This window comes from Physeter macrocephalus, chromosome 1 (genome assembly GCF_002837175.3).
Source record: "Physeter macrocephalus isolate SW-GA chromosome 1, ASM283717v5, whole genome shotgun sequence".
Classification (NCBI taxonomy): domain Eukaryota; kingdom Metazoa; phylum Chordata; class Mammalia; order Artiodactyla; family Physeteridae; genus Physeter; species Physeter macrocephalus.
In genome coordinates this window covers 87018867-87042270 of record NC_041214.2, presented here as the reverse complement: position 1 = coordinate 87042270, position 23404 = coordinate 87018867, and the positions used below count along the sequence as shown (strand labels likewise).

Sequence of the window (23404 nt, the reverse complement as noted above, 5' to 3'; positions counted from 1 at the left end):
TTGGGTGGCTGGAGTGGACGCCACCCCCTCTGTTGACCTGAGCTTGACTTTAGATACAGCCTAGCTCCCAGAGTGTTCCCAGGGCTTCAAACTCCTGCCCTTCCCTAGAACCCACTTCTCCTCACAACAGTCACAGCACCCACCACTGGGAAACACATGTATCCTGGCACCTTAGAGCCTCAAGGTCTCTTCTCTCTCATCAAGGTGCTCCCGGCTATCTTTCATTCGCACCCAGGCAGAGATAACGTGCAGAGTGTGTGTGCCGGAGGGTTTTGTTTTTTTTTCTCTTTTGGGACTCATTTTACAAAGACTTAGACAGTCCCCTAGGCTTTTGGCCTGTTTCACCCAGTGTTGGACATCTGGTTACACTAAGTGAGTTCCCAAGATCTGGGGGGAGAAAGATTATAAACTACAATTCTAGGAACTTCTGCCAGTGATACCTTCCATGAGATTACCAACACAGAGGCAGAATGTGGTAAAATGGGGAAACATCAGACTAGAAGCAGAAGTCTGAACTTCTATGACCACACACTACGGATGGGCCGTGTGACAGTGGTGGTCCCGTCACTTCTCCTCTCCTTCAGCTTTTCCAATGGTAAAAATAAGTTAGACTATTTTAATGCTGATGTTCTATGATTTCATAAAAGTCAATATTCTATGATTTCACAATAGGTCTCTAAGGACCATTCCAATGCTGATATTTCATGATTTTATAATGGAGAGTTAAGCTTTTTATGCTGGTTAAATGGAAGGAAAGAGGAGACATACTTCATTTCTCTGAAAGTCAGTTAATATCTTTGGGGAATGATGTCACCTTCGAGCTTCAATTTTCAGATCTATAAAATACAGAAATAACAATATGAACCTGATGAAGTGGTGGGAGCGAGGGTGCTTGGAGAGACGTACAGCTCGGGACAGAGTCCAGCCGGAAGCCTCTCTGGTTTCCTCACCCAGAGCCCCAGCCACTGCAAGGGAGAGCTCACCGAGAGGGCCGGGAAGGGGCGGGGCGAGAACCACGCCCACCTCCTCGCCCCGCCCCCTCCCCAGATATCGCGAGAGGGCGGGTCCGCTTGGGTTTGGTGTCGGCGTCGCTCCGGCGTTAGGCCGGCTAGTCTCCGCGGGTCGCGGGTAAAGTGCGGGTGGCCTAGGGTGCTGTAAGGGCCGCTCGGCGCGCTAAGGACCGCTAGCCACGCGGCGTCGGCTGGACGCCAGAGCGTCCAAGTCGTTGTGTCGTGACAACGACTCTGGTGGCTGTTTCCGCGACAGCAGGTGCGGTCGCTACAGCCCCAGGCGGGCTTGGCGGCTGACTGGCGAGTCTCTGCTCGCGCCCAGCCCTTTCCTTCCTGTACCCGGCGCCAAGCAGCGACGCTGAGCCGACCGCCGGAGCGGCGGGCAATGGCGGCCTCGACGGCCTCGCACCGGCCCATCAAGGGGATCCTGAAGAACAAGAGCTCTACGACTTCTTCTGTGGTGGCATCGGCCGAACAGCCCGGCAGGAGTGTCGAGGAAGAGCTGAGGTAAGAGCCGCGAGGGATGGCCATCGTCGCCCGGGTCGGCCTGGCCAGCCCCTTCTTCCCCGCCTGGGCGGCCTCGCCCTCCCCGCCCCCCGGCACTGTTGCCGACCCCCAGCCCGACCCCGGACCCCGAGCCCGAGCGCGGCGGGCGGGCGGGCGGGGCGGCTGCGTAGATGCGGCCCTTGTGCCGCTCGGGTCTCCCTCCGCCGGCCAGGCTGAGGGGTGGAGTGATTATAAAGAAGACAGGAGCTATGACGTTTGTTGTGTGGGGTTTTTTTAAAGTATATACGCATATATAGTAATTTAAAAACATACACCATGATCTTTGAGCTTCTGGAAATTGGGAATATTAAAGAATCAAATTGAAGTTAAAGCTTCACCTGTTTAGCATTTATTATTTCTTCACCTTGTATCCGAGTGTCTGAAATTCAGTGATTAAAGTGTATTTTCTTGGCTTGGGAGCCCTTTAAGATCTAGTCTCAAGCTAATAAGAGACTCCTCCGAAAAAGAGATAATTTCTCCATTTTTCTAATTACGCTTCTGCCATAGTCGTTCCTTTTTAGGTGAACATTATCACAAGAATAATGCCACATTCACTCTCTTGGGTCCTGGTTTGTCATTATCTCTGCATTAAAAGAAACCGAAAATTTCCCAGTCTGATCTATATTTAATGGAAAGCTATTTATTGCTAATTATTTTTGCATCTGCAACGAGAGTTTGAGCGCTTTCTAGTCTTTGTTCCTCTTGAAAGACATATGTAAGCTCAGAACAGTTCAGAAAGTACCAACTTAAAATGATCCCGTGATAATTTAGTTGCTTTTGCATACTCACAAATACATATGTGAGAAGATGTTGACCCATAGCATTGTGTGTGATAGTAAATAATTGGGAACAACCCAAGGTCCATTAAGAAGGACTGGTGAAATATTAATTATGGTACATTAGTATAATGGGAAAACAGACCAGCCTTTAAAAAGAATGAAATAGATGTTAATGCGCAGAGAAAGATATCCAAGGTGCAGTCCTCAATGGGGGGAGGGAAAAAAAGGTGCAAAACCGTATATATAGTGTAAAATATAACACTGGGTTAGAAGTCCTCAGAGGCTTGGGTGTTCTAAGATACTAAACACATAAGGACTCTACATTCTGGAAATAAGGCCTAAGAAAAGTTGTTGAAATCTGTGAAGTCATAAAGCTAAAATGAGGATGTTCCCGAAAACTTTGAATATTGGAACTAGGGCACACCTGTTCAAAAGGATCATTTTAGGGCTATAAAAGGAACTACAGTTTGGTGATGGTAAATTTATGGGGATTTGTGTTACCTTGAGGAAAACGTTAAGAAGGATCACAGCTCAGAATCATGTCCTTTGGGGGTTGTAAAGAACCTTAATTTGTCCAGCACCTCTCCTACTCACACTCTCTTTTGGATGCTTGACTCACTTACGTTCTCCAACATGCAATTTTCTAACCTATATTTCTAACCTCTGTTTGGGGTAAGCCGCTTCATATGGGAAGGGGGGGTTGTTGTAATGGGATTAAGAAAACAGTCTTACCAGAGCATAGCTATAACAGGAAGACCAAGATAGTCTTAATAACAAAACAAACTGTGGAAGGCTCTTATATGATTTCAGGGTGTTCAGCAGCCAGAATGTGGTTCACACTGGCATTTAAGTTATTTACCTATTCTCCAGTGTGAGCTTCTTTTTGTTTGGCTACCAAGTAGCTTATTACTTTCTTCTGTCTTTCGCTGCTGCTTCTGTTATTCTCAGCTTTGGTCTGTTGTAATTTCTGGTGGCCCCACTCTGTGTTGGCCTCTTTATATAATTGACTGTGGTTTACCTCTAGGTCCTTCTGCCTGGAAAGCCGCCATACTAGACTGTCTCACCTACATAGGGCTGCTCCTTCTCTAGGAGCTGCTAACAGGGCAGATTGACTTCAAGGGGGCCTTTTGCAAGGCAATTGACTTTGACTTGTGTAAATTAGGAGGTTATAGTCCTGTCTTCAAAGGCAGTTTACCAAGCCCTAATTCACTGAGGTTTATGATCTTTGGCTCTAAGTAGTAAAAGGGGATGGGTTTTTTCATGATAAGTGTTATTTGACTGGAAAGCAAATAAACTAATTCTATTGGTAATACAGTACACATTATTATTTATGGCACAGCTCATGCAAACAATATTAGTGACTTTATGAGAGCCTCTTTGAACAGAAACAATGAAAGTATAGGTGAACACATTTGAAACAAACTTTTTGTAATGTTTAAGTACAACCAGTATTTTCCCTTTCGTGTATAAAGGACCGAAATAAATAGCTCTTTCAAGTACAATGCACTTAAAATTCAGAAACTAAAAAGTATAGTGTAATGGTCTAACTTCAAATGTTGGAACCAGAGTATTAGGCAAAATAATCTCATATTAATGTGAAAATGACCGGGGATTTAAGTCACTTCTCACTGTTCTCAGTAGTGACATTCTATAAAGTCACCACAAACACTGAGTTAGTTAATACTGAACTGCTACTCCTGGGGGAATACAGACTTAGGTTCCTGTAAGCCTCTGGTCACAACATTTTCATCAACCAATCAGTCCATAACCTTTTAAAATTTCTGTTTCTGTTTAAAGACACCTAATTTTATACATATTGTTGATTCATCAACATTGAACACATGGCCAATAGCACTATAACTCATGCCTGAATGAAGTTTATCTAACACATACTTTCTCCATAAGACACATAACAATCTTCTTGGGCTTAGGAGCACTGGACAGCACTTAAGCACGATCTTTGGGAGCCATTTTGAACAGCTAATTCACCAAAAAAGCAAAAAACATGGTACTAAATAGATAAAAAGGACACATTTACAGTAAGAGAGCTGAAGCAAGAAGGTTTAATCTCAGCTGGGAACATGTGCATTGGACAACTCAAATTTTTCCGTGCTCTATGCGTGTCTGAGAGAGACAGAGAAATCTCCTCAAGTATTGATTTTGGAGTTACAGATAAATTTTGGCAAGTAGTCAGATTTGCAAATACAGAATCCACGAATAACCATACCTTTTATTGGTGCCATTATCATGTGAAGTACAGTGGTAGTTTCCCTTTTCTGCACAAACCACTCCCCACCCCAACACCATCAGTTGTGAGAGGGTATAATTTAACAGAACATTTTATTTAACATAAAGAGATGTTACTAAGGGATTTTTTTTTTTAAGTCATGAGTTGTGCTATTCCAGTGGTCTCTAAACTTTTTGATTATGCATCATTTTAGTAGGAAAAACTTGAAATGTTTCAAATATGTTTGTTTATGATTTATATACATATACTACTACCATTAGATAATACCTCAAGATTCAATATATACTTAAAGTGAGGTTTATATACTGCCATATTTCAAGTAGTCTTTAGGATTTTTTTTATACAGTTCTTGTCCAACCTTTTTTTTTTTTTTAATGTCCGGATGGTGTTATCTTCTTATTCTCTATACTTTGCATTGGTACTGTTATCTTCAGTGAGTGGTTTCTTTAGGTACCATTTGTCAGGTACCACTTTTTGAGGGTTAGTTCAATTAAAACTGGATAGAGTCTGTAAATCCACATAATTAGGCTTAGATAATGTCAGTATATTGCAGCACCCTGCTCAACTAATTAGAACACCACTGTCATCACTATGATTGTGGAATTCCCATTCTTTCTGGATACTTTGAATATAGTGAACAGCCTGTGAAGGTCAGACATAACAGATCTAGTGAGTAAGTTCGTGGGTTTCATCAAAAACAAGACACCATTGATTCTAAGATGTACCATGATTTTAGGTAGCACCAAGAAAGAAAAAAATACTGCCAATTATAAGATGCCATCCATTTTAAGATATATTCTGTTTTCAGAAATATTAAAGTGAGAAAAATGTTCATTTGGAATTGTTGAAAATATAATATTGTGTTACTAAAGCCTATCTTATTCGAAGTATTAAAGGTTAGTGATTCATATGGGGCCAGATTGCCTGGGTTCAGATCCTCTTTGCTACTTATTAGCTCTGTGACTTACAGTGCGTTATTCATTATATCCCTGCCTAGTTTAATTATTAAATGAGTTACTAAATGTAAAGTGTTTAACCCAGTACCTCACCTTCAAATGTTGGTCTTATTCAATTAGAAATACAGAAATCTAATTTTCCCCACTTTTGGGGTTGTTGTACACAGTATGCTTTGGATTCACTGTGTTCAATTCAAATTCTGTAGTAGTCTTAGGTAATGTAGGCAAATTCTGCTTGGAAAAATAGTGCTTAAATTAATTTCCTTTAATATAATTTTACATAAGCATGCTTCAGCTTTGTGTTTTTCTGCCTGTAAAGGGATATGGAATATGGTCAAAGGCCCACTGAGTAAAGTTTTCCAAAAGTGACCTTTTATTTACTAATTGCTTTTATTGTTAAGTCTTAGTTTAATTGTTCAAGCTTCAAAGGCTTGTACTTTGTCAACCTACAGAAGTTGAATCTTCATTTAAGAAAGAACCATTTCTTGAAATGTGGGGTTAAAGTTTAACACATTGAAGCAAAATCCTGCTTCCCACTCCAAACTCGGCTAAAACTGTAAAAACAAGAAGGTCACAAGCAGCAAGAAGTATGAGTAGGTCTTTGAGATGGCATCATATGAGCTATCAAAGTGAAAGTGAGAATTGGTGACTTTTTCTGGTGCAGATTTAGGCTGCCGGAAAACCAATCACCCAAGAGGGAGGAGGGAGCTGAAACTAGCAGGTGCTTTCACCCTCACAGCAGATCTTCAGTGTAAGTGGTACTGCGCTTATTTTTTGTAAGTGGAGATGATGACCCAAAGGTCACACTAACAGTTTGTGGTAGTACTGGGAGTAAACCAAGTTCACTCCTTGGGTTTTGTTACTCAACTGATGTTAATTCTACCAAAATTTAAGAGATGCTAATTTCCATATCCAGTGTCCTCTGCAGACAGTTTCTTCAACTTCATTACTTTCCTCCTAAGAATTTCCAGCATTCTTTGGAGTCTGTTGTTTTATGCCCTTACTGAAAGTTCATGGTTTTGCAAGGTAATTATCTTCTCTGGATCTTGACAATTTAAGGTTCTTTTTCTCTTAGTATTGTGGTGAAGATGTGGAGTGAAGCTTTGGATATATAAAACTTTAATACTGTTTATAGTAGATAGTAAACTAAATGGCAAGCGAATGGGAAAAATTTAGGTTATATGTAATGTGGTTCTGTATAATACGGCTTAAACCTTATATATATCTTTGAGTTATATATAATGTGGTTTAAACCTTCTCATAAATTTGAATGAGTTCTTTACATTTATGTAGATATAAAGAACTCACTCAAATTAATGGGAATGTTTCCAGTAAATAGGCAAAGGATGTAAACAATTCACCCAAGGAAAGTAAAATAAGCATTTTTTCATATTATTTATTAGGTAATGAGCAGAGAAACATAAAACAGCGTTTAAATATCAATTTATACCTCTCAGGTGGCAAAAACACACACAGATATCCAATCCTGGCAAAGTTTTGGCAGTTATTTGGGGACATTACAAATAGTCCTCTCTTTAAAAAAAAAAAAAGCTATATGGCAACATGGAGTGAACTACAAAGCTCTTGATAAATTTAACTCAGATATGCTTGTCCTAGCAAATTATCCTGAAAAGTCATTGAATACAATATGCACAAATGTTCATTTCTGCTTTACTTTAAGTAGGAAGATACTGGATTTAATCTAAATATCTAATATTAGGTAAATATTTTGTTATTGAATATTATGCATGTAATATTAAAAAGGTAAAGACTAGAAAATACAAGCAGCTTATGATAAAATACATATACTGAAATAGAAGCTATTTTTATATATACTGTTTCATCTATATTTTTATATATACTAATAGCTTGGGTATTTTTTTGTATATGTTAGAGTGGAAAGAATACACAGAAATCAAAATTGTTAGTGGGTTAAGGTACTAGGATTGTGGTTCTTAAATTTTATCCTTAATTTCAAGAAAACATCATTTCTTCTTATATCCTACAATTCAGTTCTTTTTCTTCTATCATTATCTCACAGAACAGATTTGCAGGGTGTTTGGGGGTACCTCTAACTTCAAAGGGCCATCTGCATTCTTCTAATGATGATAAATTGTCATTTTAATTCAATATTGTTAGCATCACTTAGGAAGTAGCTTGTTTTACTTTGAGATTAGGACACACCTAACAAAGTCATTTTGTATGTGTTTATTTTTTAAAATATTTTATTGTAATTTAATACACATACAGAAAAGTGTATTAGATGTAATTTTAAAGCTTAAGGAATAATTATAAAGCAAACACCCCTATAACCGCCATACTGGTCAAGAAGAATGTTTCCATCACCTCAGAAATGTCTCCTGTCTGGGACTTCCCTGGTGGCCCAGTGGGTGGGACTCCACGCTCCCAATGCAGCTGGCCCGGCCGGTTGGGTCCCTGGTTGGGAACTAGATCCCTCATGCATGACGCAACTAAGATCCGGTGCAGCCAAAATAAATAATAAATAAATAAATATTAAAAAAAAAACAGAAAGAGAAAGAAAAGAAATGTCTCCTGTCCTTTCCAATCACAGTCTCCTCCTCCCCTGTAATATAATCACTATCCTGACTTTTATGGTAATTCCCTAAGTATACATCCCTATACACTTTAGTTTTTGCGTGCTCCTGAACTTTATATAAATAGATATGTACTAGTTATCTTTTACAATATCTTTAATAGGGAATCTTAATTGGGCTGTGTTAATACAGGTTTTATGAAACTTTTACCTGTGCTTTTGTGTTTCTGACTCGGACTTAACTCTGGCTTATCATTTCAGAGGCCTTGTCTTATCAGGAGGGAACATTGAGTTACCATATAGTGGGTCTCCCTTTGTCTATTAATTGAATTGCTTTCTTCACAAAATTAATCTAATTCTCTTAAAATTTGTGTATGTCTTTAATTATCCTTCTAATCAGAAGCTTCTTGATCATTTCTGCTGTCTAAAATCTTTAAAGTGTATCTCTTTTCACTGTGAGTTTCCTTATGTAGAATATGACCAAGAGAAGACCTCAATCATTTGCTTTCTAAATTTACAGAAATTTGTAGATAATAGATCTATTTAGCAAAATAAAAATCTGAAACTGTAGATTTGGTCAAATAGAAAACTGACTGCTTTTTAGAAAAACTCATTCTGTAGCAGATCATAAATATTTCAAAATCATTTAAATTTTGAATCTTGTGGGACAGTGGGAGAAGGCATTCATACATAAGCAATTTAAACATTTTTTCAGAATGCCTTATCGCAAGCCATTCTCACAGTGCTAATAAGTGAGATATGGTTTCAGGACTTTTAACAAAACTTTAGATTTAAAAATCCTAAAAATTCCATTTTTTATAAATTCCATGTAGAGTAAATACAGCCCAAGAGAGAATGTTTGTTGGACTTGCCTATAGTAACAGGACTAATGAAGGGTAAGTGGAACTTGAACCTTAAACATCTATCTCCCAGTTGTATGTTACTGTTTTTTTTTTTTCACCACAAGACCAGCTATTACTCTGAAGGTCAGAAACTAGGCATCTAAAGAAATCAATACTATTGTAAAGCAACATCTATATACACAGTCTAGTTCAGTCAAGTGTTATATACAGACATACACTAGCAACATTTAAGTTTGATTAGTTGAAAATTCAGGTGAATACCTTGCTGAATGAATAAAAAAGCAGTTCTTTAAAGAAGAAATGTTACTTCTGTGCTTTAAAAATAAATGATCCATTAATTTTTAGCTTCTTATAAACTTAAGATTTTGATTGTTTTCATGGTGAAGAAACTTCTGTTTGGTGGTGGTGGGGAATGGGAGTTGTAGTGTCAGTCACCTGTGGAGTATATCTAGGCCAACCTTTGCCTCTTGATAAAACTAAGCGTAAGTAGGCTTAAAAGGAAGTTGTAGTTAATAGTACTTAGTCTGCAATTGAATATTATTCAATTAGGCCAAGGAAAATATTCCTGTTGTGTTTTTTACAAACTATTTTTATCAAACTATTTTATCAAACTATTAAAAATACATCGTAGATCCAAAATCCTTAACTACTGAGATCAGGCAATGTGTAAATTCCAGCTTTTGCTGTTATTCTATAGGCCAGACGAAGATTAAACATGTCATAATGTAATAGTTTTTTGAATGCCTGGTGAAGAATCTGATTACCCCTTCGTATCCACAGGTTCTGCATCCTCAGATTCAGCCAATCATGGATCAAACATATTCTGGAAAAAAAATTTCCAGAAAGTTTCAAAAACCAAACTTGAATTTGCCATGTGCCAGCAACTATTTGCATTGTATTATATTGTATTTACAACTATTTGCATAGCATTTACATTGTATTAGGCATTATAAGTAATCTAGTAATGATCTAAAGTATACGGGAGGATGTGCAGAGATTATATACAAATATTATGCCATGTTATAGAAGAGATTTGAGCATCCTTTGATTTTGGTTATCTGTGTCAGTCCTGGAACCAATCCCCTGAGGATACCGAGGGACAGCTGTAATGTGTTTTTAATATGTGGGCACTGAGTATTCTGTAAAATATTTACTGACACTTTATTGTAGTTACTTATGGCTTTTACCCAAGTCAGTTTCTGTTCCAAGAAAGTAGATGTAAAAATAGAAGTTAGCAGTCAAATAGAAATTGCAGTGTGGGATTTGGATGTTTGTGAATTTTAGATGTGTACATTTTGTATCTTTTACTACATTGAGGAAAATTTTTTTTCTTATTATTTTAGTAAAAAGTCCCAGAAGTGGGATGAAATGAACATCCTGGCGACATATCATCCAGCAGACAAAGACTATGGTTTAATGAAAATAGATGAACCTAGCACTCCTTACCATAGGTAATGTTTTGTACACAGCATTCCTTTTTTGACTTGTTTCCATTTTGCATTTGACGTGAGCTTCTGGATAACAGATGATTTGAATCTTTGTCTGTTTTTTTATATTTGTTACTGGAACACTAATTAATAACCCAATTGCATATTTTTGTGTAATAGTAAAAGTAATATGGAACTTTATGGAATCCATTTTTTACATTATAATTATAGTAGTAAATGTTTATTCGTTGCACCTCAGTGGTCCCTAGCTGCTAATGATATATACAAAGTGGCTTTTGCCTTCCTTAAAGTCATCTATTTGTAAAGGAAGATGAGAGCTGGGCTTGTTTGCTTCCTAAGTAGATATCAGGGGCTTATTCAGTCTCTTTGCAGGAAGAGATAACTTCACAGATAGTAACTCTTTTTTAACCCATGCAAAGACAAGTGGACATTACTACTATTTCATGTCCTTATTTTTGAACTTACATGGTATTGTAGTTCATATAATTGCATTGTAATTGTTAGTTTTGAGTCTTCCAGACTCAAATGACTCATTATCATTTTTTTAATTAGTTGTAAAATGATAGTGTATGGCTATAGTTCGTATGAAGACAAAAATAAGGCACCAATAAACATGATGAGATTCTAAATAAGTTAGAAATACCTAATTCAGATCATGCCTAGATTGTATTGAAAAAAATAAAGATTTTCAGGACTGAAATATTTTGTATTTGTCACTGAAGTAAAATGACATAAATCCAGAAGTTACTATTAAAATAGAGTTAAAGAAATTCTGTTTTAAATCAATGGATGAAACTTTGGAAGATAAGTTGAGATAACTTGATAATAGCAAAAACAGTAAAAACAAGAATTAACATGATTGTGACAAGAGGAGAAAAATAATGAAATAGGAGGTACAGATACTGAAACTCAGTACTAATAAAGCTTGAGGGAAAAAGTAGACATATCATTTATGAAAGTGATCCTTATTTTTCTCCTAATTACAGGTATATACTTTAAAACATAACCTAAAACTTTTATTGTACCAGAAGCCAAAGTCAATGCTTTTTTTCCTTTTCAATAATCTCAATAAAGGTAGTAGACATCCCTTATCTGTGTTAGTTGGAGATATCTATCCTAAAAAAATTAAGATCAAACATGATTCAAAAATAAATAGCTGTAGCCATTATTTTAAAACTGTTTATATTTAAATAATAAAGATAACCGTTTTTCGCAATTTTGTGAGGAGCAAATTTTTCATTAGAGAGTAGATTGGGAAAGCTAAATAGCTTTTAAACTTCCTGAATTAGGTCTTAGGATCTAATTTTGTTATTTTACCTAACCTGGGTCTGCATAGATCATTTGTGTCTTATCTTCAGGTTGATATACAAACATATTTTCTAAAGCTGGATAGGGTTCTTTTGCATTATTTTTTCCCTGCCACTGGATGGACTAACTGAAGTTTTTTTTTTTCCCCTCCAGATGATTCGCGTTTTCAGTATTTATTTTCATGGTTGCAGTGGAGTTTTTTTTGCATGTTTTTTCTTTTTTAAAAATTATTTGAAGGCTTTTCTTGATTGGTGCTATACTTTTAAATATTTGCACCAAATAGAAACCATGTAAAATTAAACTTCAAAGACGACAACAGAGCCATAAATACATTGATACTTTTAGTCAGTAGAATTATGTTTCTCTACCTTGTTTTCCTGCTTGAAAAAGTATAGTTCAGGTATTAATTTATAATGTGCTTATCATCCTAGTATGGTAGGTGATGATGAAGATGCACTGAGTGATTCAGAAACCACTGAAGCCCTGACCCCAGATATCTTAACTAGGAAGTAAGTATTGATGACTATAAAGCATTTTTGTCATGCTGTTTTTAATTCTGTGGAGTTAAAGGCATTTTACTTTACTTGTACAAGTGTAAATAAAAAGCATGTGCTAAAATAAGTTTATCTGGATTTTTCATAGCAACTTACATAGTCTTATTTCTAGGTTAAAATCAAGGTATGTAGATGAGAACCAGAAGCTGGTACACAGATTCCCTGTGTCAGTTCCCTGAGTGGAGGTTTTTCTGTTTTTGCTTTATAATATCCTGCCACCTGGGTTTTAAAGATAGAAGTGAGAAAGGCAAAATAAGTTGAATTCCTGAAAAAAAGCTCTATTCCTTTGCTGTTTGTGGGTTGGTCAACTTCCACTCTTCTTGTTTATTGGTTTCTATATACAGTCCCACTCTCTTGCTTTTTATGTTCATCAGGTTATAGCTAGCATATTAATGATCTTTAGATGTTTTTATGAGACTCAAAAGTTGAGTAAGACACTCAACTAATATAAGACTATCACAGTATTGATTTCTTTGTAAATGATTGTTGTATAGATTAACTGCTGCTGCTGAAAGCTTGGAGCCAAAGTGTCAAGTTCGTGAACAAGAAAGCAGTGAAGACGAGGATAGTGACCTCTCACCTGAAGAACGAGGTAGTTTCTTTTACTGCTTTTAGCATTGCTAATAATTTTTGCTGAGATAAATCCATTATATAGAAGACTGTCAAATGATTTTCCTTTTCAGGACGTGGATGGTGGGAGATGAGGGAGCAACATTTTTAGAATTCAGATTCTACTTGTGTGGGTTTATTGTATAACAGCTCCACTCCCACCCCCCATTTCAAGAAAATATTACTGTCTTTAAAGGAATTAACACGTGTTCCTTACTTTGTACTCTTTGTTCCTTTCTTTGTACCAAGCATCTATACCAGGTAGATGCTCAGTAAATATTTATTAAATTAATGCTTTTAGGGTCATTGAGTGTTTGGATGATCTTAAAGTGGATAGCAGTAAGAGCTAATTTCTTAATTGCTTGTGCTTTTTCTGTATTAAGGCAGTGGTGAAGCTTACCAAGTGAATCAAGATGGTCAGACTTGGAATAAAGATTTTTGTTAGGTCCCATTGAACAAAAAGAACAGAAGTGTCACAGGAAAGGAGATAAAGATAGCCCTCTCAACAAGGATGAAAGAGGCTCTTTTAGCCCACACAGTACATACACAGTTAAGGCATTGCTACCTATTCATTGTTCCTGTTTTTACGAGTAATAGTTTTTATCTGTGGAGGTAAGGAAAGATGGAAGATATTTCACTTTGTTGCTTTTTATAATTTGAAGGATGTGAATGTATAATCTCAAGAATTGAAAATTGCTTATATAGTTTTATTTTCAATTATTTTTAAATAATTTATTTATTTTTAATTTAATTTATTTATTTGACTGCGTTGGGTCTTCATTGCTGCGTGCGGGCTTACTCTAGTTGCAGCGAGTGGGGGCTACTCTTTGTTGTGATACGCAGGCTTCTCATTGTGGTGGCTTCTCTTGTTGTGGAGCACGGGCTCTAGGCATGCGGGCTTCAGCAGTTGTGGCTCACGGGCTCAGTAGTTGTGGCTCACGGGCTCGAGAGCGCAGGCTCAGTAGTTGCGGCGCACGGGCTTAGTTGCTCCACGGCATGTGGGATCTTCCCAGACCAGGGATTGAACCTGTGTCCCCTGCATTGGCAGGCGGATTCTTAACCCCCGAGAGCGCAGGCCCAGTAGTTGCGGCGCACGGGCTTAGTTGCTCCACGGCATGTGGGATCTTCCCAGACCAGGGATTGAACCTGTGTCCCCTGCATTGGCAGGCGGATTCTTAACCACTGCACTACCAGGGAAGTCCCTTCAGTTATTTTTAAAAGGGAAAACCAAGCCTATGTATAGGAAAAAAGATGCAAGAAAAACACACACCCTCACAAAAAGGAAAAAAGAGATCGAGTATTTTGTTTACTTGAAGGCTTGAAATGCAGAAACTACCTGTACTGTAAAGTTTAGAAACTTTAGAACTAAGATTCTGAATATTTGCTAGTTAACTGTCAGGATCTTTGTCATGTGTAGCTGTAAAGGTACAATTTGCTATTCCCTCCTATCATCTTTAGAATGTAGTGTATTGAACAAAACTATGATAGTCTGAGCCTAAGTACTGTACGAGAAAGAAATTTTATAAATAGCATAATCTCAAATTGTATTATATTATCTTCTATCCTGAGTGACTTCCTGATTTATTTTCCCAAAATATACCCCAAAGGCCCTTGAAAGGGGTTTCAGATAGAAATTGTTCGTAGAGTTTGTTGATTCCTTATTCTCTGAAAACGTGATCTATTGAGAACAGGGAATTTTTTATTAACCTATTGTCAGTTTCATTAAGGGATTTTCCCTCAAATTGTAGTTCCTGGAGTTAGCCAGCAGGGGGAACCATTTTACTAGTTACAGTTTCACAAGTTCAAGTTCCCAGTAGTAGTTAGTGATACAGGTGTTTATTGCTTTTAAATAAATTACATGTCTGAACATCCTTGTTTATTAAAGAAATTCTTAGAAAATTTTATCTTGTAACTAGTAGCATAACAATTAAAATATTGGCTATGGAGTCAGATAGATCTAAGTTTGTACTCTAGGTATGTCACTTACCTAATTTGCCTAATTTCTCTGACCCTCAGTTTCCTCATTTCTAAATGGGGGGCTATAAAAATATTTAGAGTCATTTTTGAGTATTAAATGAGATAAAGAATTTAAGACACTTAGCACTGATTCTGGCATATTGTAAGTACTCAGTAAATACTAACTTTTAATAACAAAATAATTGGTATATTCTCCATTATATTATTTTGAAAAATAGCAAAAGAAAGTATAAAAAGGATAATTTACTTGTCAAGTTCACATGAATAGTTGATTATTATTAGAGCTGGGCCTGAAATCTGAAAATTTTTGTACTCTTTGGCATTATGTTGCTCTGCCATACAAAAATTATAAGTAAAATTATATTCAAAGAAGGTTGAGACCACTTATGTTAGCTTTCTACAAAATGAATACATAAATTATATAATAAATTTTGAGTATTGCAAAACTAAAATATATAACAAGCAAAACCAAGTTTAATATCTCTTAGAATTAAAAAGAAGTCATTTTCTTAGACTATTAGTATAATTGACAAAAGAAAAATACTGTAAGATGAACTCTTAGGAATAAGAAACTACAAATTGAAACAGCGTTGTGGTGCCTTTCTTTCCTTTCAGATCAACAAAAATTAAAAAGAATGACAATTTCCCTTTTGGTGTGAATGTGGAGAAATAAGTTATTCATATACAGTTGGTGGGTGTGAAAAATGGTTTGGCTTTTCTGGACGGCGGTATGGCAACATATGAGCCAAAAGCTTTAAAAGAAAATGACACCCTTTGCCCTAGCAATTCAGTTACCCAGGCTTTATTTCAATGTTTCTCAAACATTTTTTACCAAGTGCCACTCAGTATACATGTAAACATAAAATTATAAAAATTAAAATTTCACAAAACATTACTTAACCTTTACTATATGTGATATGTTCTATCTAGTTTATTCTGTTTTGTTTCATTTCTTTAAAATGCTGGTTATGACTTACTAAAGGATTATAAGGCACAGTTTAAAAAAACACTAACTAATGTTGAGAAAATAATAGAACAGATGCACAAAAATGTATGTGCAGTTGAACCTTTAACAACATGGGTTTGAACTGTGCAGGTCCACTTATACTAAATACCTACTACAGTACTACACAATGTGCAGTTGGTTGAATCCACAGATGCAGAACTGTGAATATGAAGGGCGAACTGTAAAGTTATATGTGGATTTCAACTGGGAGGAGAGTAGGCACTCCTAACCCCCACGTTGTTCAAGGGTCAACTGTATATTACATCATAAAAAACAATGAAAATACAAAGGGGGAAATCAGAAAGCTTTGACCAAGATAGGGGATTAAATTATAACTCACTACTTTATAACCTTTTAAAAATTAGGTAAATCTGCTATGTACATGGCAGAATTTTACTCTATCTTCATATACTTTATTGTCTAAACTCTGGATTATTTTAAGAGTGAAAGGGTCACTAATACAGCTCCATCAGACAATAGGCATAAACTGAGACTTCCTGGGACATGGTCATTCTAACTATACAGTAAGTGAGAAAACAGCATATACATACAACAAGGTATGATTCATTTCTATAAAAAATACATTCTTAGAAGTCAAGTCATAAAATATTAATGATAATTTCTGAGTGAGGAGATTCAGTGATTTTTTTTAAAGTTTCTAGCTTTTTTTAAACTTTGTAAAAGTTTTTTTAAGTTGCATTAAAAAGAACATGTGTTACTTTGTACTGAGAAAAAGTCTTACCTTTTTAGTAAATGTATCTGGTATTGGAGGCAATTAGAATCATTTTTTGTTGTTTTTTAATCTTGGCTTTTACATCATCTGAAAGTCATCACTAAAAATTTAGTTATGAGGATTTGGTCTTTTATTGATTTTTTTAAAATTTTACTTTCTTCTACAATATGGTACTCTCAAAGAGTAAAACAAATCACAAAAGTAGCTTAGAGAAGAAGAAAGATGGCTGGCAAGATCTTCTTGGTAGTTTGCGACAAATGTTTATGGGATGATGATATGGATGTTGATCTCAGAACTTTCCTTCTCCCAACCCAAATAGAGGCTGAAAAGTGATTGATCAGTAGTGACAGCTGTAAATGCCAGTGTTTAGAACATAAATAAGTATAGATGATAAAAACTTAAAGGGAGGGACTTCCCTGGCGGTCCAGTGGTTAAGACTCCACGCTTCCACTGCAGGGAATGCGGGTTCGATAGAGGGAATTAGGGGACATAGAGAAAGTACTTTGAATAGCCTTATTCTGAGAGATTTCTCTTATGCCTTTTTGGCATTAAAATATTTTTATGAATACCATAATAAACCTATGGTGAATGAGTTTTAATGCTCTTGACAAAATAAACAGTTGGCAATTTTATGTCGACTCCTTTTTTGTTTTTCAATTTACTGGTCTAAGAAATTCTAAAATCTTATAATATTTCTTAAACAGTTGATCTTTAAAGTGCTATCTTTTGATAAAATATGGTCAGTTGTGTTGATTTACAGCTATTTTTATGTTTCTGTGGTGAAGACTATACATAAAGAATAGTCTAGAATCACTTTACTGTTCCTAATAACACATTTTTCTTAAAATTACTCTGGGAATGAGGTTATGTTTTTAGGCCAGCAATGTTTGGTTTTTTTTTTTCCTCCCCCCGTCCCTTCTTCCCTCTCTCCCTCCCTCTCTCGAGCCAGCAATGTTTAAAATCATGGCAATTTCTTAATGGATAATAAGAATTTTTTAAAGGAATTTTTTCTGAATTATAAAAATAGAAAACTTGAAAACATTAAAATTACCCCATAGTTCCTTGACCCAGAATTAACGGCTGTTAATTGCCGAGTCTTATTTTGTGTGTGTGTGCACATGTGCATGCACGCAGGCTTTGTACATAGTATGTATATGGTATTATAGTTTTCTTTTTTTCCCATTCAACTCTATCTGGAGAATTTTCCTATATCTTTAAATTTCCTTCACAAATATAACTACTAATCGCTCTTACTCTCCCATTAAGATGTACTTGAAGCATCTAAGGCAAAGGTTGGTAAACTTTTTCTATAAACGGCCAGACAGTAAATATTTTAGGTTTTGAGGGCCATATGGTCTCTATTGCAACTACTCAACTCTGCCATTGAGTACAAAAGCAGTCTTAAGCATTACAAAAGCAAATGAGTGTGACTGTGTTCCACTAACACTTTACTTACCAAATAGACACAGGCTGTAGTTTGCCAATCTTTGAGCTAAAGACTTCCTACGCCTATTTTTTTGTATCTTGTAGAAAAAAAGCGACAGTTTGAAATGAAAAGGAAGCTTCACTACAATGAAGGACTGAATATTAAATTAGCTAGACAATTAATTTCAAAAGACCTACATGATGATGAGGAGGATGAAGAAATGTCAGAGACTGCAGCTGGAGAAAGCATGAATACAGAAGAATCAAATCAAGGTTAGGTGTTTTGAAAATATCACTGAGACACTTGTGATCCCTTGTACCTAAATAATGTACTTTATTTTGCTCGCAACTTTGAAGAACCTCAGAAAATTTTGCTAAAATTGACTTTTTATGCCAAAAGTTTAGAAAATTTCAACCCCTGTTGGTCGGTTTCAAAATAATGTTTTTATGCTCAGAGTTGATTTAAGACCATATGTTATGTTATATGTCTATGTTGTTTGGTCTACTTGGCTTTAAGCAATGATGTTTGTCTTCATATTAAGCTATACTTTGTTTTTAATGGTTCAGATCATATTTTGTCTGTCATAACAATATCAATTAAGGTTTAAACTTTTTAAAGAAACATGTTTTTTGTTTTTTTTTTTTTTTTTTTTGTTTTTTTTTTGTGGTATGCGGGCCTCCCTCTGCTGTGGCCTCTCCCGTTGCGGAGGACAGGCTCCGGACGCGCAGGCTCAGCGGCCATGGCTCACGGGCCCAGCCGCTCCGCGGCATGTGGGATCCTCCCAGACCGGGGCGCGAACCCGGTTCCCCTGCATCGGCAGGCGGACGCGCAACCGCTGCGCCACCAGGGAAGCCCAAAGAAACATGTTTTTAACATGGAAGATTTGTTTTAACGTCCCTTCAGTCATAAAGTATGTCATGTCTTTCCAGTGTTGATTCTTTTGACTGTTGGCTCAACAAATTATTTGGCTGATTTTTGTTTGTTTTGTTTTTAAGTCTCAGACAACCAGCCACTGCAGCCTACCAACTCTCGATCAGTCATAGGAAATTGATTTTATTTATTTATTTTTAATAAACTGTTATTCTGGCATTCAACAAAGGTGAATCTTCTATACCATTAATGCAGATTTTGTGCCCATCTATCTACTCTTTGTGCTGCAAACTGGTGCTTTTGAGTGGAGATGTAACTTACTTTTATATGTTGTTCCTTGGACGATTAAGTCTTAGGAAAGTTAATAATTATTATATTATTGTTTTGGTGAGCAGATATGAAATATAAGTGATTCTATGGTAGAACCTGATGACTGTGCTCATTATAATAGCAGGATGACAATATTTTTTTGTTATTCCATGTTATGCTTTTGCGTTTCAGTTTGTTTCATACAGCATTTTCTTTCCATTTTGTTCACCATAGTCTGTTTAACTTGAACAAACTTTATCTTGAGTAATTATTGTTGTATGTCTCTCTCTTCTCTCTCTTTAAATTTATCATCCATTTTTAGGTGACCTATCTCCTAGTTGGTCTTTGTTTCCCTATTACCTATATCTTGGTGATTTCTTTTTATGTATTCAATGCAGATGTTTCTGGGTTATAACTTTTCATCAATTTCTTCTCAGACTTTCAGTATCCATTTGTAGCGACTCTAACAAAGCATTGGGAATACCCTTCATTTGCCAATGGAAATTTGTACCAGCACCACTATGCCAAATATTAAAGGGATTTGTTTTTTAAGCCACAGCTTTTGCAAAATAAATCTGACCTTTTGTCTGTCTCTGCTTCTAAAACATTGTATTTCACAGATTTAACGCATAAGTACATTTTTTTCATTTAAGTGTAATAGATGATTAAAATTTGTATTAACGCCGATTTTTCTTCAGTGGAGATTAAGTACTCCTTACATAGGAGTATATACTGCTTTGCTTCAATAACGTCCACAAAGATAGAAAAGACTACATAATAAGGCATAGAGAAGAAAGTTCATTATTTATTTTCTGTTCTTGGGCCCTTAAAAAAATTTTACCAGCTTTTAAAATCTCCAAGGATCTATGGCACCCATTACTTTTTTATCATTTTCCTTCTTTTCCCCCTCTTCTATACTCTTGCCCATCCCCACCTGTTTCATTACTGTTTTTATAAAAAGAAATGTGGCATGTTTAGACTCTCAGGAAATTTTTATATCATAAATACAAATCTTTTATAGTTCTGGTTAGTTGAGTTGTAATAAACTCTTAGCTATCCACCTGTGATTTATTCACGAAAGTGTTCAACCTGAAACCTATTTGTTCTGTCACTTAAATAGATATGCCTGTTCTGCTCTTTATATTATTTATGGGGTATACAAATTCTTTCATATCATACTGATCAGTCTGCATGAAATATATCTTACTTGTTTTTTAGATCTTCCTATTTGTTTATCATACGTAGCAGTGGAAGGAAACTTTAGCTCAGGTAGTTCCAAGTTTGGCAATACTCAACAAACAAATTATGTTGCTGTTTTTTCTTTTATCATTGCAGGATCTACTGCATGTGACCAACTGCAAAACAAATCACAGAGCTCATAGAAGGGATTCGTTCAGCACAGTAATTGTCAGATACAAACCCTGTTACTATAACATACTGCTTCTTGTTCTCTACAATTCATGACTTAAGTACCAAAATGCATACCAGTTATTATATATTGCCAAGAATTAAATAACTTTAGAGACTAAATAGACTGAAAATGCCTAATTGATACATATATTCTTGTGCCTAGTACTTTACCACAAATACAGCATAATGTCATCAGTCCAAAACTACATTACTTTTGTAAGAACACTGGTTAATTTGTATAAGATATATAGCTTTTTATGCTTTAGAAGTTAATATCTTTTGGGGAGGGAGAAGGGATCTAATTTATTTTCTTCACTTCTAGATGTGATAGCTCTTATAAAAAGTTAGGTTTTTTAAAAATCAAAATCCCATTGGAACAACAGATCATACAGGCTGATAAATATTCAGTCTGAAAAGTATTTTAACATGCATCTTCAACTTGTCTGTTTAATTGAAAAGAATTATAAGAGTTACTGTTGCATTTTCTGGTATACTACCTTTAAAATTCCTGTTGAGTTTCTTTTATGTTTACAAGGAAAGGATTAAACTTTTTCTCATCAAAACTAGCTTTTTCCACAAATAAATTATCAGGTTAAACTTGCACTAACGTCTGCTCTGACTTTTTTTTGTACACTCGATGGGCAGACTTCAGATCAGTTTTTAAAATAAATATAATTCTAATATAGTCTCAGCATTCCCTTTATCTACTTGTCTTAACTTCCTACTTTTGTTTCTTACTCCTTTCCAGGCATATGCACAGAATCCTTTACCTTTATAAAGGATCATAAAGATGGTTCATGACATTAGGAACTTTTCCTTTTCTCACATATTCTGTCATTTGCTGCAACAATGAAAATCTTATTTTGACTATCAATGCCTATTAGTTCTTCTAATACATGGAGAAAATAGATTGAATAGCAGTGGTACTATAGACAGGAAATAAAATTCAACTGCAGAATTTCTACACCTCTGTGATTTACAGCTTGCTAATTAAAGTGCTATTATTAGTTTATTGTTTGACTTAAATAGACCTTAGAAAACAACTAACTGAGGTTTTTGGGGGTTTTTTTTTGCATGATGAGAGAATTGTGTGTAACCAGTGATATGATGATAGTTCCTGAATGTATAGACAGAAGTAAATCTGAACACTTTTAAAATTTAAAAACTTTAAATAGTTCCTGCTTTAAGGGAATATCATAATGTATACTATGACAAATGTACTTTATTCTTCTAACACAGTAAGATTTGGACTTCTTCCCTGAAATGAAGTGCAGTTCCTGTGTATCTTAGTTTAGTGATGGTTTCACTCTAGTCAATTATTTGTATCTTAATTTTTGTTAGTACCAAAGGAATCCATTATATGAACAGACTTTTAAAATAATTTCTGTATACTGTATGTATGAATTGGCTTTTATTGAACAGCTTTTCTTCCACTTACAAGTTTATCGAGATATCAATATGTCAAAATAAATAAGAAGCGGGAGAATTCTTTGCTGTTAGAAGAATGTTTTTATTAATTTGAATGTGTTTTTTTTTTTAATGGAATCCAATCAGTACTTTTGAACTGCAGGTATAGTGTTCTAACTAAAACATATTAGTTAGTAATACTACTGATTTATAAACAATGTTTATCTCTACTTTCTGAATTTAGAATGTTGAGATATTCTTACCTGTTTAAACCTGTTTGGGGGTATTTAAGCTTATACATATGTGTGTACATATGTTCATGCACACAGACCTCTGTTTTTGGTTTTCTCATTTCGAGTTCTTAGAAAGTATCCACATGCTCTTTATTTGTAGAAATAGCTGCTATACAGTGAAGAAAAGGTAAGACCTTTAACAACTGATCCTTTTGGTGTTTTCTACAAACTATTTCTTGAAACTTAAATCACAGGCAAACTCGCATTTCTGGTTTCAGGAAGTAGATAGTTATGTCAGAGGAATAAGACATGGCAAGTAGCATGCTCAGTAGGATTTTAGGTAGTCAAATGTGACTGAGTAAAACTGTTCATCGTCATGAGTTCCTAATTGACACAGTATTGGACTATACAAAAAATGGACCTTCATGACTCAAGTTAGATTTTCCTTTGGAGAAAGTTATCTGTCAGTGTTCAGTTCTAGCCAAAGTAGATTTTACTTTCAATTTTTTAATCAATATCTCTTCTCTGCTTAACTCCTTTGATGTCATCTTTTCTGTTTATTTTTCAGTCTGAAATTCAGCAATGATGCTCTTTAAAATCTGAGACATATAATGGTATAAATGGATTGTTAAAAATAACTTTAAATTGAAGATTAAAGCAAAGTGCCATTTTTCTCTAGACTTCCGTTTTATTTACATTTTTTCCTCTTAAATTAGTACACCGAACATATTGTAATAAAATACAGTAATATGACAATTGATTGTGTGTGGATTTTATTTTCTTGTTACCCAGCTATTGTGTTCCATTGGCTAAATGTTCTGGATACCAGGAGAGGGTCTTGAACTACACTGTGGCAGAGTAGTTTGTTTAGTTGCCCGGCATTGTGCTAGGTGTCCAATATATAATCCTCAAAACAACCACGCAGAACAGGTATCTTATCAGCACTTTGTAAGTGAGGAAAATGCTCTTGGCCAAATTCTTCAGTCTCAATGTCTCATACATGCCAGTTGACAGGATTCAAATCCAGATGTAACTAAATTTCATACTCTTTATCCATGCCTTTTTAGATGTAGAAATTCCCTCATTTTTGCAGTTGTACCTTACAAGTAAACTTTATTTGGATTATTGATACACATCGTGTGCTTTAGGAGTAACATT

General features: G+C 35.6%; 1 protein-coding gene and 1 pseudogene across 1 annotated transcript; both read left to right on the top strand.

Moving 5' to 3' along the window:
• The first annotated feature begins 1081 nt into the window (after positions 1 to 1081).
• Positions 1082 to 23002, top strand: PPP1R2 (protein phosphatase 1 regulatory inhibitor subunit 2). The gene is made up of 6 exons (XM_007110511.4): positions 1082 to 1517; positions 10300 to 10407; positions 12144 to 12221; positions 12761 to 12858; positions 18122 to 18289; positions 20532 to 23002. Exons 1-6 carry the CDS (start codon positions 1396 to 1398, stop codon positions 20576 to 20578), a joined length of 621 nt encoding a protein of 206 aa, XP_007110573.1. The 5' UTR covers positions 1082 to 1395; the 3' UTR covers positions 20579 to 23002.
• LOC112065076 (uncharacterized) lies at positions 13346 to 13462 on the top strand (annotated as a pseudogene).
• Positions 23003 to 23404: the final 402 nt, after the last annotated feature.

Coding starts and splice junctions, on each gene's coding strand:
- PPP1R2 (XM_007110511.4), top strand. CDS start 1,396: ATGGCGGCCTCGACGGCCTCGCACCGGCCCATCAAGGGGATCCTGAAG. Junction 10,408..12,143: donor CCTAGCACTCCTTACCATAG/GTAATGTTTTGT, acceptor TTATCATCCTAG/TATGGTAGGTGATGATGAAG. Junction 18,290..20,531: donor TACAGAAGAATCAAATCAAG/GTTAGGTGTTTT, acceptor TTATCATTGCAG/GATCTACTGCATGTGACCAA.